Below are 16,180 nucleotides of genomic sequence, written 5' to 3'. Positions count from 1 at the left end.
GGTAAGGCAAAATTAACACTGTTATTGGGAACAGTTAGCCTGTGGCAAATTAAGACCCAAATAAAGACCTTATTGGGACTTTGAATAAATCAAATTTATAGGAACCTCCTTTAATAGAAATAAAATGTAGGCAAAACGTGTGTATATACACTCAGTGACTTAGGTATTTACTACTTTAGGACTTACTGGTCCTCTGCTGCTCCAGCCCATCTGCTTCAGTGTTTTGATGTGTAATGCTGAGTTCAGAGATGCTCTTCTGCATACCACTGTTTTAACGTTTGGTTATTTTTTTTAGTTGCTGACCTCTCTTTAACATGGTGTTTTCAATTCTTGCCCGTTGTGATGTTTGGTCACCTCTTGACCATGTCTGCATGATTTTATGCATTGAGTTGATGCCACATGATTGGCTAAGTGGCTATTTGCTTGTATACATATATACACTTAGCGACCATTTTTCTGTAGATATGATTAATATTGTTTGCTATTGAGATATCACATGGTTAATGCTTGCCATTTAAAACACATTTAACAAGAGTCATTTTTATGTGAAGATGTAGATTTGTTGTTTTGAACTTGACATCCTCTTATTTTTCAATCTTTTATTCACAGAAACCATGTAGGAAGAAAGACAAACAACGACAGATGAACAATAAATAGAACACGAACTGAATTTCCAGTTATTTATTCACTGGTGAAATCTCTCAAAAGTGTCATTCCTCTTACTAAAATTTTAAGTGGATTCATTTGATCCAAACTAGAATTAATGACCTGTTGGAGAATCTGCAATTCATAGATTATCAGCTTTTCCTGGATTTAGTTGCCGCTTCAGCTGTAAAAAGATTAATGGATTGGGTGTAAGATGTTTTACACATAATGCACCATTCACAATAAAAAGGACATCACAAAGGGGGCAAATACTTTCAGGGCACTCTATACATTGACTTTGGTTTAATATCTTAAAGCAAAGGTACACCTATTCTGCAGTAACTTACACTTATGTCTGAAAATGACCTAGAATACAGAATTTAAATATTCCCTCAAGATTCATATCAGCGAATGAGGAATATTTGGGAACCATTTTAAGTGTTGCCAGTAATAAAAAAGGCACTTGGTTTGTCTCAAGGGATAACCAAATGGTAAAAATGGTGAAAATAAAGCACTCACATGGAGATGTGAGCTTTGCAAGAAGCGGGTTAAGGACGTTTTCCAGGTGCTTCTTCTGTTCAGTGAAATCTTGCACTGATGGATTTTTTGCATTCTCGATCCAATCTGCCTTTACTGAGCAGGAACTCATGAATAGGTTCTGAAATTTGAGAAATATATGATCAAAATTACTCGAACTCAGCTCCAGACCACAAATGAAATTGTAACAAAAAAGGATGTATTGAAACTTTCTTTTGTGATGCTCATCCAGTAGTGACAGCACTTGAAATACACGTACAATCATTTAAAATACATACATAGTGTTGGAAACAGGGCTTTAACCATTTTATAATCCCAGCTGGTTTTAGCTGGAATTTTAGCAGGGCTGGCAATAATATAAAGGCTATGGCAAGCTGGAAACAGTTGAATGGAAACAACTGGTGGCGTTTTGTGTCTTGGTTAGCTGTATAGAGCTAGACTTAGACTCTTTAAAAATCAAATTTAAATTATTTCTACATATACATATTCGAATCTACACTTATTAATGCGACCTCATCACTTTTATATATGCATCCAAGGCTCATATAAAGCATAGACTGACAATGTGAATCAATTAATGTTGGCCCATTTAATTTCTTACCCAATCGTTAAACTTTTGTTACCTTTTCCTCTTTGTTTAGTTTGCCTTGAGCCTTCTCATCACAAAATGCATCTCTTGCTTCAGTGATGTATTCTTGAAAGTTCTGCTTGGCTTCTGAGAACGAGAAAGTAGTGCATCGTGTCAATTCGTATGTAATTAGCCTACCTTATATTATTTCAGTAGGCACTACAAGCAAACTTGATTTAGGCTTATTTCAGATGTCACCCCCACTCAGTGGCGGAAGCTTGTTATGAGGGGCCAGTGCAATATTTGCTTAATCAGGAATCACAGGTCAAAACAAAAGCAATAACGTTAACTATGCCTTCGAGTCTGCTTGTAGTTCGCCAAGTAATGAGTCTAGAATAACGTTAATTACAGTGACCGACCGCCCGAGTGCAACGTTAGCTAGCTAACATTAAACGGGATCAAGCTTACAGAAGTTCTCTTGTAGCTAATATTACGAAACAGCGGGTCCTGAACATTTAGGTTTGGATTCTGAATCCCTGGGCGCGTCAAGATCTCCGCCACTGCCCCCATTCTTACCTGCCCAAGAGAGATAATCGGCACAAGCGGTCTTGGAATAACGGCAAGCGACCTCGTTCGCCCTCTCCCCGCGGAAGTTTTGTGCATGCAAGTTGGCACCAAGTTCCACCAAAGTTTTCACGGTGTCAAGATGACCCCAAAGAGCAGCATAATGCAGTGGGGAGTAACCTGCAAATCCAAAGCAGTGGCAGTAACAGTCAATGGCAGCTGAATCTTCGATTTTGTTACCAAGCAGTTTGAGTTTACTAAATTGCTTTTACCCCTGGTAGTGAGTTCATTTACACTGGCTCCATATTTCAGTAGTTCTCGTACGATATCACATCTGCCAAGAATGCAGGATACAAACAAGGCATTTCTTCCAAATACATCTTTTTCCTGGAACACGTCAAGCGTTTCCCCCACGTCTGAATTGCTTCTACATTCCAACAATCTTTGAAGAGCTTCGATATCTCCCGATAAACAACAAGCGAATACAGTGTTTTCTCCGTCCAATTCCATGGACATTATCTGGCTATTGATGTTTGTAACTTTGTAAGTTCGTCGAAAAAGTAGCTAGGTACCTCAAGAAATAGGATATTTCTATTTCAGATCAGAGCTATCACGCCTGCGACATCTAACTTAACTACCTGTTGGTGTTTGCAATCTAGTTAACGTTCCGTGTGGTTTATTCATTTCAGTAAAAAATCCTCGTAATTATCTCTGTATGCACAATAACTTATATAGCATACTAATAATCACAATGAAATGTCCATATTTTAACAAGTCGTCCGACTCGAATTAGCAAGCCAGCCGGGTTTCGTTGAACTGTTACGTCGGTGTTGCTATAGTTACCGTTTGTTCCATTTGTCGGCATTCTTCGGTCATGCGCCGTTCATTTGGACGAGTTTGGAAATGAAAACAGATGCATTCATGGACTATGCAGGTATGAACATCTTGAATTGTAGGTGTGGACTGCTTATCTGGACAAGAGGCATTCATACATTTAAGGACAGTATCCAATGTACCCATAACATATCTGGAAAGACTACAATGCACACAACTTGAAGGTATGGCAATAAATGCTAGGTAGTTTCTGAGATTTTTTTTATTATTTGGATTTTTTGGTATTTGTGGAATTCATGTTATTGTGGGGTGGCACGGATGGTGCAGTGGGTAGCACTGCCGCCTCACAGCAAGGAGGTCCTGGGTTCGAATCCCCGTCGGCCGGGGCCTCTCTGTGCGGAGTTTGCATGTTCTCCCCGTGTCTGCGTAGGTTTCCTCCGGGTACTCTGGTTTCCTCCCACAGTCCAAAGACATGCACGTTAGGCTGATTGGAGAGTCTAAATTGTCCGTAGGTATGAGTGTGTGAGTGAATGGTGTATGTGCCCTGTGATAGACTGGCGACCTGTCCAGGGTGTATTCCTGCCTTTCGCCCAATGTATGCTGGGATAGGCTCCAGCCCCCCTGCGACCCTGATCAGGATAAGCGGGTTCAGATAATGGATGGATGGATGGATGTTATTGTGGAACAATACAATGCAGCAAAATATTCAGGACACAAGGAAGGGGTTCCACAAAGCAAAAATATATTGATAGTACTCTGAGGGATTATAAAAGGTCAGTAATTATTTTCTACGGGTACAGCTATTATTATATACACTCAATGAGCACTTTATTAGGTATTTTTTAGACTTATTTTTTGACTTATTGGTCTACTGTTGCTGTAGCCTATCCACTTAAGAGGCTTGACACATTGTGTGTTCAGGGATGCTCTTCTGCATACCACTGTTGTAATGTGTAGTTATTTGCATTGCTGTCACTTTCCTGTCAGCTTTGACCAGTCTGGCCCTTCTCTGACCTCTCTCATTAATACGTTTTTGCCTGCAGAATTGCTACTGGATGTTTTTGCACCATTCTTTGCAAACTTTGGAGACTGTTGTGCGTGAAAATCCCAGGACATAAGCAGATTCTGAGTTTCTCAAACCACCCTGTTTAGCACCAATATTAAATCCACAGTTATTCAAGTCACTTAGATCACATTTCTTCCCCATTCTGACATTTGGTGTGAAAAACAGCTCAACCGCTTGACCATGTCAGCATGATTTTCTGGCTGATTAAAGATTTGCATTAACATGCTGATGTACAGGTCTACCTAATAAAGTGCTCACTGAGTGCATAAAGAACATTTCACTTACTGCTCCCTTGCCTTGGCTCTGGCTAGGGGGCCATTTTGGTAGTTGAACAGGAGGCAGGCAACAGTATAGAGCTGGTTGATGTTACCAGTGAATGAGACCGGAATGACTATGAAACAAGTTGTGCTCCTTCAATCTTTGAATTAACTGCTCAACATAGACCTGTAGTCGTGCGATGGACTGCATCTCCCTCACCTTTGGTGCGCATATTTGTGCTCTCCTGGACAGAGAGACAGATCTGTAGATCTTACAGGGCACACAGTCAACCAAGAAAACTTTTGTCAACCATGGTGGCCATTGTTGGTTTGAGAAAATATCAGACTGGCTCAACATCTGTTTGTCACTGATAGAGCCTCCATAAAGGGGTGAAACAAAGTACAGTCAGACTTATAGCTGGAAAGCTCCATGCTCTGAAGTAGAAGAGAACTTGGTGTTTGGCAACGCAACTCCATACAGTCCAGCACTGCAATTGTATCTGGGTAGTCCTTAAATTCCTCTGGCAGGTGAGCCTTCACAGACTCCTCGGACATCCAGATGCCCACAGATCCAAGCACAGTGTACAGGAAGTTGCTATGATGTGCCTTACTGTGGACTGCTGGATGTTGAATCTGTGGGCCAGATCAGTCTCTATTAGTCCCAGTGAGAGGTGGGTCAGAAACAAAAAGAATTCATCTATCGGCTGCAGGGACTAGAAAAAAAGAATAATACTCAAATAATAATAAAATAAACAGCTGTCATCAATCCAGTAATGTCAGATCATTGATTTTCAGAGAATGTAAAAAGACTGACAGCACATACATTTCTAAAAACAGATGGATATACACGCAGTGAGCAATTTATTAGGTAGACCTATACACCAGCTTGTTAATGCTAATATTTAATCAGCCAATCATGTGGCAGCAACTTTGTGTGCTTCTTAACTCGGCCATTTTCTATGAGAAGTAAGCGGCACTGAGCAACCGGAAAAACGACCACACTCCTTCCGGTTTGCCTACCCTGAAAATATTTCGTCCAAGTGCCAGCAAATGGAAGTAATTTCAGTCCACACTCCAGAACAATGGGTGGCGCTAATGCATCTTTGTTGTTATCAAACTTCCATTAAATAAAACAAACGAAGAAGCAGCAAAGAAACATACGATTTATTTTTACTCATACAGATGGAAATATAAGGTAAGTTTACCTATTTATTGGTATATCAGAGCTCGCTTTGGCAATCCACAAGAACCTAGCAAAATATAACGTTCCCATTTAGCTAGCCACCGCTACCAAAACGTTCACAAGCTACTGCCATGCCCCACATACGTTAACTGTTTCAAAACAGTTTTAGGACATAGCAGTTAGCTAGCTCGATAAGTAGACGGTGTTCGTAAGGCATTGTTGGCTCTATCTGCAATTTCTTAACTAGCTAAAATTAGCTAGCTAGCTAACTGCCTCTGTTTACCAGCATATGTGCATTTAGGTGTTTCCATGTGTAAATTAACTTAAGGCCTTTTCGGTTGAGGCCATATGCAGCTTGCTAAATTGAGCTAGCTAGTTGGCGAGAAATTTTATATAAAAATAAGTAACGTTAGACATGCTAATGATTTTTCCCATTCAGACCTTTCCTCCCAGATTGACAGTTAAGTTAAATAAATGTTTATGTTTCTCATTGGACTGTCTGGAATTTGTGTCTGGCTAGCTCGCCAGAAAACGCTAAGGAGCCCTTCTTCTTCCCATTATTTACGTGAAATTATTCCCAACAACGCCATTTAGCTAGCTTCATCCCTCAATTTAAGTTTTTTGTGCGTTGTTCATTCGCGGAGAGCTAGCTAGATTACCATTTTTCGACCAAATTAAAAAGTAGTTATCTAGCTAAATTAGCTGGTCATCAGAGACTAAGAACGACATGCATCTTTCGGAGGTTTAATGTTCTATATCTTGCTTGACTAGTTGCAAATGTTTTGTAATTCTGGGTCCGTCAATTTGATCAACGAATGTAATTAATGACAGTGTACGTTCCAGTCGGCTTCCTGAACGTCTAAGAGATTCATTAATTACCATTGGCATTTTTAATGTGAGATATTTCATTTGAAAAGCTAGTATAGTTTAAAGTACGCGTTTGTAAGCTTATAATGTGTCTGTGTTGCAAAATGTAGGCATATACCATATTTTTCCTCGTAGGTTAAAAACTAGCCAGATGTATTATGTATATTAGGAAGAGGGAGAACACAAACGTCACTATAACTACAGTTGAAAAATCATGAGAAAACAATTGGTATGTTTTCATAGCCACGCAAACGCTTGCAATGCCTTCGAATAAATACGTTTATATAGACCGTGAGCTTGAATCCGAACGCTACGTTGAAACACAAGCTTTCCATGTCTGCAGACTGATGTGGCAAGGCAGATACGCTAGCTATCATAAGCTTCCTATATGCAATATCATGGGCATATGCTGGATAACTACTTGCTGTTCTCTACCAAGCAATAGTCATCCTGAAAGCTTTAAATGGATTATGTTCACTTCTTTGGCCAGAAACCAGAAGCTGTAAATTGCCTGGAAAGATATTCATTGAACTGTCCAAACTAAAAGAGCAAAAGAGATGTGTCATACTGCTGCTGGTGATCCAACAGTATATCACAATAAGAAATGAATATGTACCGTATCACAATATTTAAAGTTTGTATTCATCTGAAGAAACAACAAAGTACCTGAAGTATAACCGGTTCTCTATAGGTGCTCTTCTCAAAACAAATATAATAAAACTTGTTTCACATCTACACCCAATTCTTTATTTTCCAGTCATGTTTACAAAAGCAAAACAATCTGCCAATTTGTAAACAAAGGTGTATATTTTACCCTTTGGCTCAACCTAGAGACCAATGGACATTCTCAAAATCTACAATGTTCTGATGCCCGTTTCTTTTTTGTCTCTGTCCTGACAGACGAGCAGGAAGGTGAGACTGCAGGTTATATTTTCTGTGCATGGACGCAAAACTAATGCGCAGGTATGGCATTGAATTCTCATATCTGTTAACCTTGAAGGCATTCTCCTTGTGTTGATTGCTGTATACCATATTTCCTGAACTAGTACTTCCTGTTTCCATCACATTCTTCTGTAACATTGTTTCATATGACGTTTATTGACATTGCTTGGTTGCTATGGGCAATGAGAGTTCACCATTATGATGATACAGCTTGGCACTTTAGAATTTGGCAAGTGAAGGAGTGCTAGGCCTGCAGCCATACAATACAAATATCACTTCCTAATCCTGCATTCATCAAATATGTCTGTTACTTGCAGTAGTACAAGGCAACTGCTGTGTCTGTTTCACTCAGTTTCAAGACCAATGCTTATGGAGTCTCCTAAGTGTAAAGGGATATAATGTCCACCTCCTTGTTTTTTGATGTGTGGTGGCATCTTCATTTCTACATTTGTGGAGGTTGATTTCACCATAAGGCACTTTCAGATCATGAAAAATGCAATATAGCATGTGCTATCATTTTTATGGCATTAGGTTGATATTCATGGGTGTTTGGGTTGTGTGGACTGGTCACCTAGTTTTTGAAGTGAATATCAAAAATTATATTTAAAGAAAGGACTCTGGATCTTTCTTCTCTCTGTCTCCACTATTACATTTACTCCTCAAAGGCTGTCCCTGCATATCCCTTTCAGTGGCAGTTATAATTAGAACGTATGTCTGCAGTTAGATGACAGAAATTCTGCAACCAAGTCACTGAACTCCAGTCCAAGTGTACATGTAGAACTTGCTGACTGCAGGTAAATGAGAAATCCCCCTCAACTGTATAGTGCAGGGCACGTTATGGGTTGAGATGCACAGTCCACACTTGGCGCTCTGGGAAACTTGTAGGTGTCTGTTTGCTTGATCAGAGTGAGCACCTGTCTTATATTGGTCTGCTGTGACATTGTGTGGAACCCTGTCTGATTTTCTGCTGTGCCATCCCCCAGCAGAGCATACTGCCCAGTGCATCACCAGTTTATATTTGATATTTTGGTGTTTAGGGTGTGGGCGTGAGAGGATTGGTCTTGTGTGATTTTTATTGCTTCTTCGGATTACCCAACGTCTTGCAATATTTGCGGCACTTTATCATATAACGAAAATGAAATGTCTTAAAATGTACTGTGTTAAACCATGACTTTGTCACTGTGTTTGAAACGTAATATCATAGAATAGAGTAGGGTAAATGCATCATCTTGAATATTAGGATTTTGGGACTTTATTCATTGTCTCATCCCCTCTCCACCCAAGGGGTACCAGTGCTCGCCCAGATACCACCGGAATGGACATCACCAGTCGTTGCACCCTGGGCGACCCCAACAAGCTCCCGGAGGGCGTCCCCCAGCCCGCGCGGATGCCCTACGTGTCGGACAAACACCCTCGCCAGACCCTGGAGGTCATCAACCTGCTGCGCAAGCACCGGGAGCTCTGCGACGTGGTGCTGGTGGTGGGGGCCAAGAAGATCTACGCCCACCGCGTCATCCTGTCGGCCTGCAGCCCGTACTTCCGCGCCATGTTCACGGGCGAGCTGGCCGAGAGCCGGCAGACGGAGGTGGTCATCCGGGACATCGACGAGCGGGCCATGGAGCTGCTCATCGACTTCGCCTACACGTCGCAGGTGACAGTGGAGGAGGGCAACGTGCAGACCCTGCTGCCCGCCGCCTGCCTGCTGCAGCTGGCCGAGATCCAGGAGGCGTGCTGCGAGTTCCTCAAGCGCCAGCTCGACCCCTCCAACTGCCTGGGCATTCGCGCCTTCGCCGACACGCACTCCTGCAGGGAGCTGCTGCGCATCGCTGACAAGTTCACCCAGCACAACTTCCAGGAGGTGGGCCTCTACTCCCAGCAGGGCTGCCCAGCCCTGGGCCTGGAGATCCGCCTTCCAACCCTAAGAAAGCACACCTTGTTCGACAGCTTGAGATCTTGTTTAGCTGCTACTTGGTGGTGTTAGGTTTGCTGAACTAGAGTTGAAATGAAAACCTACTGGAACAGGGTTGGGCAGTCAGGTCAGTGGTGACTGGTTAGGTTTGATTTCTGTTTTAAACTTAGGTTTAGTTGGTATAAATGTGGCTTGTGAGTGCTGGATGGATGCAAATTACGAGCCTAGGTGGACTGCCTGGCCTGTTCCCGTTATCAGCATTATTTTCTAATGTAGGCCTAATTATGAATATTATTACTGCTCATATGTCTATGTGTATACCTCTCATCTTTGCAGTGTGTGAGAGTGGTGTAGTACTGCTGTTAGTTATAGATGTAACAGGGGTTCGTTGGTCAGAGTGAGTCGTGTTACAACGTGTCTTGTCTGTCAGTGTGGAAGTGTGGCAGGTTACAGGTTTTGGTCTCTTGTTGCTTAATGACCTATTTGTTGCTCCCTAAGGTGATGGAGAGCGAGGAGTTCATGCTGCTGCCGGCCAATCAGCTGATCGATATCATCTCTAGTGATGAGTTGAACGTACGCAGTGAAGAGCAGGTGTTCAATGCGGTCATGGCCTGGGTCAAATACAGCATACAGGAGCGCCGGCCGCAGCTACCGCAGGTTTGACCTAAATCCTCATCTATCGCCTACATGTGCCACACAACCCAACCTTCCGAAAATCCACATCTATCACTTGTGCCACACAGCCCAAATCCACATCAAACACCCATACGTGGTACAATCCAACCCCTCATAGCCACATTTGTTATGACGGACGCCATCCCCAAGAACAACACAACCCCAAAACTCATTTCTATCACCCACACCTGCCACAGATACAGCCTAACCTTCTCAAACCCACAACTATCATCTGCACCTTCCACAGAAACAGCTCAAACCCACTGCAATCACTCACACTTTCCATAGATATGTAGAATGGAGGCATATCCCACTTGCCCATTTGTATTCCACAGATACAATCCTAACTAAAACCGGTCACACACATCTTCCATAGCAACCCAACCCACACCTCTCAGCCACACATTTCACTGCCTTGTGAATCCCACAGTGTTTTTCTGGTTTCTTCTCCACAAGCCTGCAAGTGATACTGACCGGTTCTAATCTGCAGGTACTTCAGCATGTCCGCCTACCCCTGCTAAGCCCCAAGTTCCTGGTGGGGACTGTGGGGTCTGACCCCCTCATAAAGAGCGATGAAGAATGCAGGTGAGTGCATCAAAGCAGGACAGGGAAGTGTAGAGCTATACTGAGCAGTGCAGGAAGGTGAAGAGCAATGCAAGGATCCTTCATTTGTTGTTGTCTGTTTATTCAGAGACCTAGTTGACGAAGCCAAGAACTACCTCCTGTTGCCGCAAGAGCGCCCCCTAATGCAAGGACCACGTACTCGTCCCCGCAAGCCAATCCGATGTGGAGAGGTCCTGTTTGCAGGTGGGATCCACCGTCCACCTCTCCCAATAAATACCGTCTACACCAGATTGTTAATGCACACACGCACATAGTGGCACGCTAAATATTTCTATCACATATATTTAAAAGGATGCCCCTTTATCATTATTAAGCACTCGGTCACCCCACACACACAGCTTACAAAGGGCTCTACATTACATTACATTACAGGGCATTTAGCAGACGCTCTTATCCAGAGCGACGTACAACGAAGTGCAGATCAAACACAAGTACAATGTGAAGAGGACCTGAGAGGACAGTACAGTTCTAAAGTGGCATGCTGCTTTGCAGTTGGAGGCTGGTGCAGTGGTGACGCCATTTCCAGCGTGGAGCGCTACGACCCTCAAACTAACGAGTGGCGCATGGTGGCGTCCATGAGCAAGAGACGCTGCGGTGTGGGCGTGAGCGTCCTGGATGACCTCCTGTACGCCGTCGGGGGGCACGATGGATCCTCATATCTCAACAGCGTGGAGAGGTGGGTTTACTCTCCTGCCCCCAAATGAAGCATTTATACACCATCTCTTCAGGGGTCTTAGCTGTGTTTAAGGGTTGGTTAAAATATGTCACCCTCAACACATGGTTTTAATAATAAAACCTGGCCGTTCAACAGGTATGACCCCAAAACCAACCAGTGGAGCAGTGATGTGGCCCCCACCAGCACCTGCAGGACTAGCGTTGGGGTCGCGGTGCTGGGAGGGTACCTGTATGCAGTCGGTGGCCAGGACGGAGTCTCCTGCCTCAACATTGTGGAAAGGTGCTGTCTCCTCATTGTCTTATGCTGCAAAAGTGCCAGACAGCAATGACAGTGGCTGAAGTTATCATGGGCCTCACATTTCAACCACTTTTCAGTATGGAAGGACGCTTGCTGGGAAAACCTGTAGGGATTCGGTTTTTGTGCTAACGTGCCAATGTTCCCTGTGGTGTAGATACGACCCTAAGGAGAACAAGTGGACCCGAGTGGCGTCCATGAGCACCAGGCGGCTGGGCGTGGCCGTCGCTGTGCTGGGGGGGTTTCTCTATGCGGTGGGGGGCTCGGACGGAACCTCCCCTCTCAACACAGGTACAAATCTCATCAGGTCTGCTTGGCTGTATAGTATGTCCATATCTAAACATTACATGACACATATTTACCAGATGTTCTTATCCAGAGCAACGTACAACACAAAGTGCATTAGTGGTACAAAACTGCTCCAAACACTAGAGGGAAGTGTAGAAGGGAAGATAAGAACTCTGTAGAGCAGGGATCATAAAATCACGGTCCTCGAGGTCTGAGAACTGCTGGTTTTCCACCCTCCATTTTGCTGGGAGTCAGGTGTGAGGACAGTCTGGCCAATCAGTAGCACTAATCGTTCAGCTAGGGCAGGGGTGTCAAACTCCAGTCCTGGAGGGCCGCAGTGTCTGCTGGTTTTTGGTGTATTTCAGCACAAGAAATGCATTTCAAAGTCCACACACCTTGTTCTCAAGGCCTTAATTGGCTGCTGATTGAAAGGAAACCACAAAAACTAGTGGGCCCTCCAGGATTGGAGTTCGACACCCCTGAGCTAGGGAGAAAAGAACCAGGGCCAGATTTTGATGGTGGCTGCTGTAGAGTAACCTATTGAGGAGAGCATCTGTGCGTTGACATGCAAATGGCTCTGCCGTGCAGTGGAGAGGTACAATCCCCAGGAGAACCGCTGGCACACTGTGGCACCGATGGGCACTCGGAGGAAACACCTGGGCTGCGCCGTGTACCAGGACATGATCTACTCCGTGGGCGGCCGAGACGACACCACGGAGCTCAGCAGCGCTGAGCGCTACAACCCCAGGACCAACCAGTGGTCCCCCGTGGTTGCCATGACGTCCCGCCGGAGCGGGGTGGGTCCAGCCTGCAGACATTTACTTTTACGTTTACGTTTTTGTCATTTGGCAGACGCTTTTAATCCAAAGCGACTTACAAGTGCATAGGTTCTTCCACTGGTTAAAAGCATCAAATCCATAGCTAGCAAAACACGCATGAAAAGTTGTTCTAAACAAAAAGACAATCGTCATTGTAAGTGCAAAATGACTTAACAGGCTTGACATGATGTTAGGTATTCAGTCGATGGTATGATGATGGATAATGATCCTAAATGGCCTGAAGTTTCTTCTCATTAAACAATATTATTCATACAGTATGATTGGTATTAGTATATGAATATACATTTCAACAAAAGTAGAAGCGATCATTGAAGAGGATGCTGATACAGTGACTTTCATTTTTAGAAGTTGCCAGTTGAAATAGAATATTTTGGTTTTCAGCCACAGAACTGCAGCAATGTTGAAAGGTGCAACGTGTTTAACTTTGGTAAATGCGTTTCTTTCGTAGGTTGGCTTAGCTGTGGTAAATGGCCAGTTAATGGCTGTGGGAGGCTTTGATGGAACAACGTACCTGAAAACTATTGAGGTCTATGATCCCGATGCAAATACATGGAGGTAAGTTGTCACCACTGTTATACTGGAGTTCGTCTATGCTTCTATGCTATACAGTGGAAAATGTGTATTATGAACATATGCTGTGCAGTGGTATAACTATTCAGCATTACATATACATACAGTATGTGCTGGTACAGCTATGATGGTATCTGTTTCTGCTACATATTGGGTATGAAGAGGTAGTTATTTGTGTTTTTCTACAGTAATGCTGGTATATATAATACTATGGAATTGTATATTCAAAGGAAGGTGCATTACTTTGCTATGTCATGTGATCCTGCCCAATGTTGACCCTTACATTCTCTTCTCCTTCTCCAAGGCTGTATGGTGGTATGAACTATCGGAGACTAGGAGGAGGCGTTGGAGTTATCAAAATGACGCACTGTGAATCACATATATGGTAACCATGGTAACTCCCCAGGTGCCACCCTGTAGCCTGTGCTTCCTCCAAAGACATTGTGCATCATGAAAGAAATGAAGAATTTATACTCTATCCATCAGCAACCATCCGGCCGGCAGTCTGAGGAGAACGTGAGGATCCTCCCTGAGGTCAGAGGTTAACGTGCAGGCAGTTTCCTCATCACCCTCTGCTCTCATTGGGCCCTCGGGACCTGTAGTTCTTCTCATCGTTGCTCTGCCTGTACTGAAAGGATCTTCTGACACTATTCAGCCTCCATGCCTGGGTGCTGCAGCTCCTCCTGTTATGCATTCAGTCACCGCTGCGTTCCTGTATGGCTGCAGCGACCCGCAGGAATGCAGAGCGATGTCTTGCTTTTCCACTTCGGACACCATGCACACAATAGGAAAGTTCTGGAAAGGAAGACGCCCAATGTGACTGGACTGCTTCAGCTTGTAACTCTAGAGAAATGGGGCCTTATTAAGAGCACGTTGGGTTCCATGACAGTCAGTTAGACTCTTAGAAGTTGGATCATTAGTTACTCATGGTGGGGTTAAATTTAGTTTTTCATCTTTATGCCATTTATAGTTTGTATAGTTCATAGTTTGGTTCAGTCCAAGAAGACATTTCACCAGTCGGCATAAATGCAGGCTGCAGTAACACTGGTTTATGGGCAGTGATAATGTTGTCATGTAGGCTGTGGCAACGTTAGCATTTGGGCCTCTGTAACATTGGCCTGTGGGCAGTGGGAATGTGGGCATATGGGCCTCTGTCATTAGATGCTACATCTTGGTACTCTAGAACTCTTGAGAATCATCGTCTTGGATGCATCTCTTCCCGAATGGGAGTGCCAAGTGGGAGAATCTAGACTGGAGGCAACCCTTTGATCACATTGTACTGCTCTCGGTTCACTTTGAAACGGTAAAGGTGTATTTAACTTATTTTTTTAATTTCATACTACAATGTTTTGCAGAATAGGTGCACTTTATTGCCAGTTTAGAAATCAAAGCAAAAGGTGGGCCAATTCATGTTCAGACAGCGAGTCTTTGGCCTGGTACTTCTGACGGCAATGAGAATATTAAATGTATTAATTGTATATTTTGGATACGCGTCTCATGGACATGATGCATTGTGACAGTAATTACTTCTTTCCATTTTAAACATTGCCATATTGACAAAGTAACCAGTCTTGCCAGTAACCAGTAATCTTTTCAAACTCCTAATGCAAAAATGAGTGGACAGGTTATTTTGAGGACTATATTTGCATTTGAATCTCCATTTATTTCCTAGGAATGTACTGCCGGCTTTATCAGCTTGGCTGTAGTTAACATTACATCCACAGATGCTACTTCAAGTGTTGTAATTCCATGATGCTGCAAATGTGAGCTTATTTCTATTAAATCTAAACATTATTTAGTACTTTATTGTACAATGACTGGAACTGGGAATGTGTTTTTGATTCAAACGGTTTTTAGGTCAAATCGGTTCGCTTGGAATCTTCCTGCTGCTTTGTAAGGAATCTCTCCGCAGGATATTACTGGGAAAATTGTATTTTTGAGGTGGAACAATAGTTGCCGCTGGAGATCTAAATTTTATTCCTGGATATTTATCAACCCAAACAGTGCATTTCAATCTGTTTCGACACAGACCAGTCAAAGCTGGAATGTTATTTTTTCCAAGCATACAAAGTCAGAGGGAAATGGGTTATAAGCAGGAAGAGACAAATCTGTTGGCTACTTTAGTGTGCATGAAGGCCTGGGAATATCCAGGATACATTTTACCCACTTCAAGAAGAAACGTCTGCACTCTAACCTATGCAGTCGATATATGCTTTTCAGTGTTTGCTTTCATGTATTTTTCCATAAAAACACTTGGGAGTGAGAATTACAAATGAAGAGAGACCAGTATTCAAAGTATCATTCAGATTAACTAGACTGATCATCTGGAGAACAGGCTTACAGACCTTCTGTATATTCTTAAATGTGTCCTTGTGGTATGCAAGAGCTGGCTTCACAACTCAAGTTGCTGGGCACCAGCTCTTACTGAACTGTTCATCAGTAACACTGATCCTAGTGAAGATGGCTCCTGGGATAGTATGGACTCGTGTGTCACAGCTGCTACTGTTTTTCAGAATGGAAAAGTGTCAAATAAATAATCCCTACATAAAATAAAGATGGGTACATAAAGGAATAAATATTAAACTATAAAAGTGCTTGTCATTCAGGTGAATAAATTGATAAATTCTCAGATGAATCTACTATTGATTTCATACAGATGTTACCTTTGAAGTTCCATGACCTGTGTAATTATGGATGTGTTTAAATTCACAATAGTTTGGAATTGAATAGCATTTTTCCACAATAACAAATGCACACAAGCAAAACTAAGACAGGTTTTCTGATTCTGATTTAATATAAATACACTGAAATCTCAGGTGTCTAAATAATAATTAGAGAACAT

The 16,180-nt window shown here is 42.9% G+C and overlaps 2 protein-coding genes across 3 annotated transcripts; one reads left to right on the top strand and one right to left on the bottom strand.

The window, feature by feature from the left end:
• Positions 1–584: 584 nt before the first annotated feature.
• Positions 585–3,144, bottom strand: ankrd45 (ankyrin repeat domain 45). Its single transcript, XM_061241182.1, has 5 exons — positions 2,587–3,144; positions 2,327–2,494; positions 1,806–1,897; positions 1,165–1,303; positions 585–829 (listed from the first exon to the last, which is right to left on the bottom strand). The coding sequence occupies exons 1-5, from the start codon at positions 2,828–2,830 to the stop codon at positions 798–800; spliced, it is 675 nt and encodes a 224-aa protein (XP_061097166.1). The 5' UTR covers positions 2,831–3,144; the 3' UTR covers positions 585–797.
• Positions 3,145–3,227: 83 nt separating this feature from the next.
• klhl20 (kelch-like family member 20) lies at positions 3,228–15,967 on the top strand. 2 transcript variants are annotated; one of them, XM_061241178.1, is made up of 12 exons: positions 3,228–3,248; positions 7,422–7,484; positions 8,748–9,321; positions 9,871–10,029; positions 10,538–10,632; positions 10,739–10,854; positions 11,164–11,347; positions 11,483–11,626; positions 11,799–11,932; positions 12,518–12,726; positions 13,217–13,323; positions 13,643–15,967. In XM_061241178.1, exons 2-12 carry the CDS (start codon positions 7,462–7,464, stop codon positions 13,725–13,727), a joined length of 1,830 nt encoding a protein of 609 aa, XP_061097162.1. In that variant the 5' UTR covers positions 3,228–3,248; positions 7,422–7,461; the 3' UTR covers positions 13,728–15,967. The 2 variants fall into 2 exon arrangements, with proteins under 2 accessions (XP_061097162.1, XP_061097161.1); XM_061241177.1 differs by lacking the exon at positions 3,228–3,248 and adding an exon at positions 5,486–5,666.
• The last annotated feature ends 213 nt before the right edge of the window (positions 15,968–16,180 follow it).

Source organism: Conger conger, chromosome 5 (assembly GCF_963514075.1).
Source record: "Conger conger chromosome 5, fConCon1.1, whole genome shotgun sequence".
In the NCBI taxonomy this organism is placed as follows: Eukaryota; Metazoa; Chordata; class Actinopteri; order Anguilliformes; family Congridae; genus Conger; species Conger conger.
Note: the sequence above shows the minus strand (reverse complement) of the source record. Positions and strands in the feature narration are given on the sequence as shown.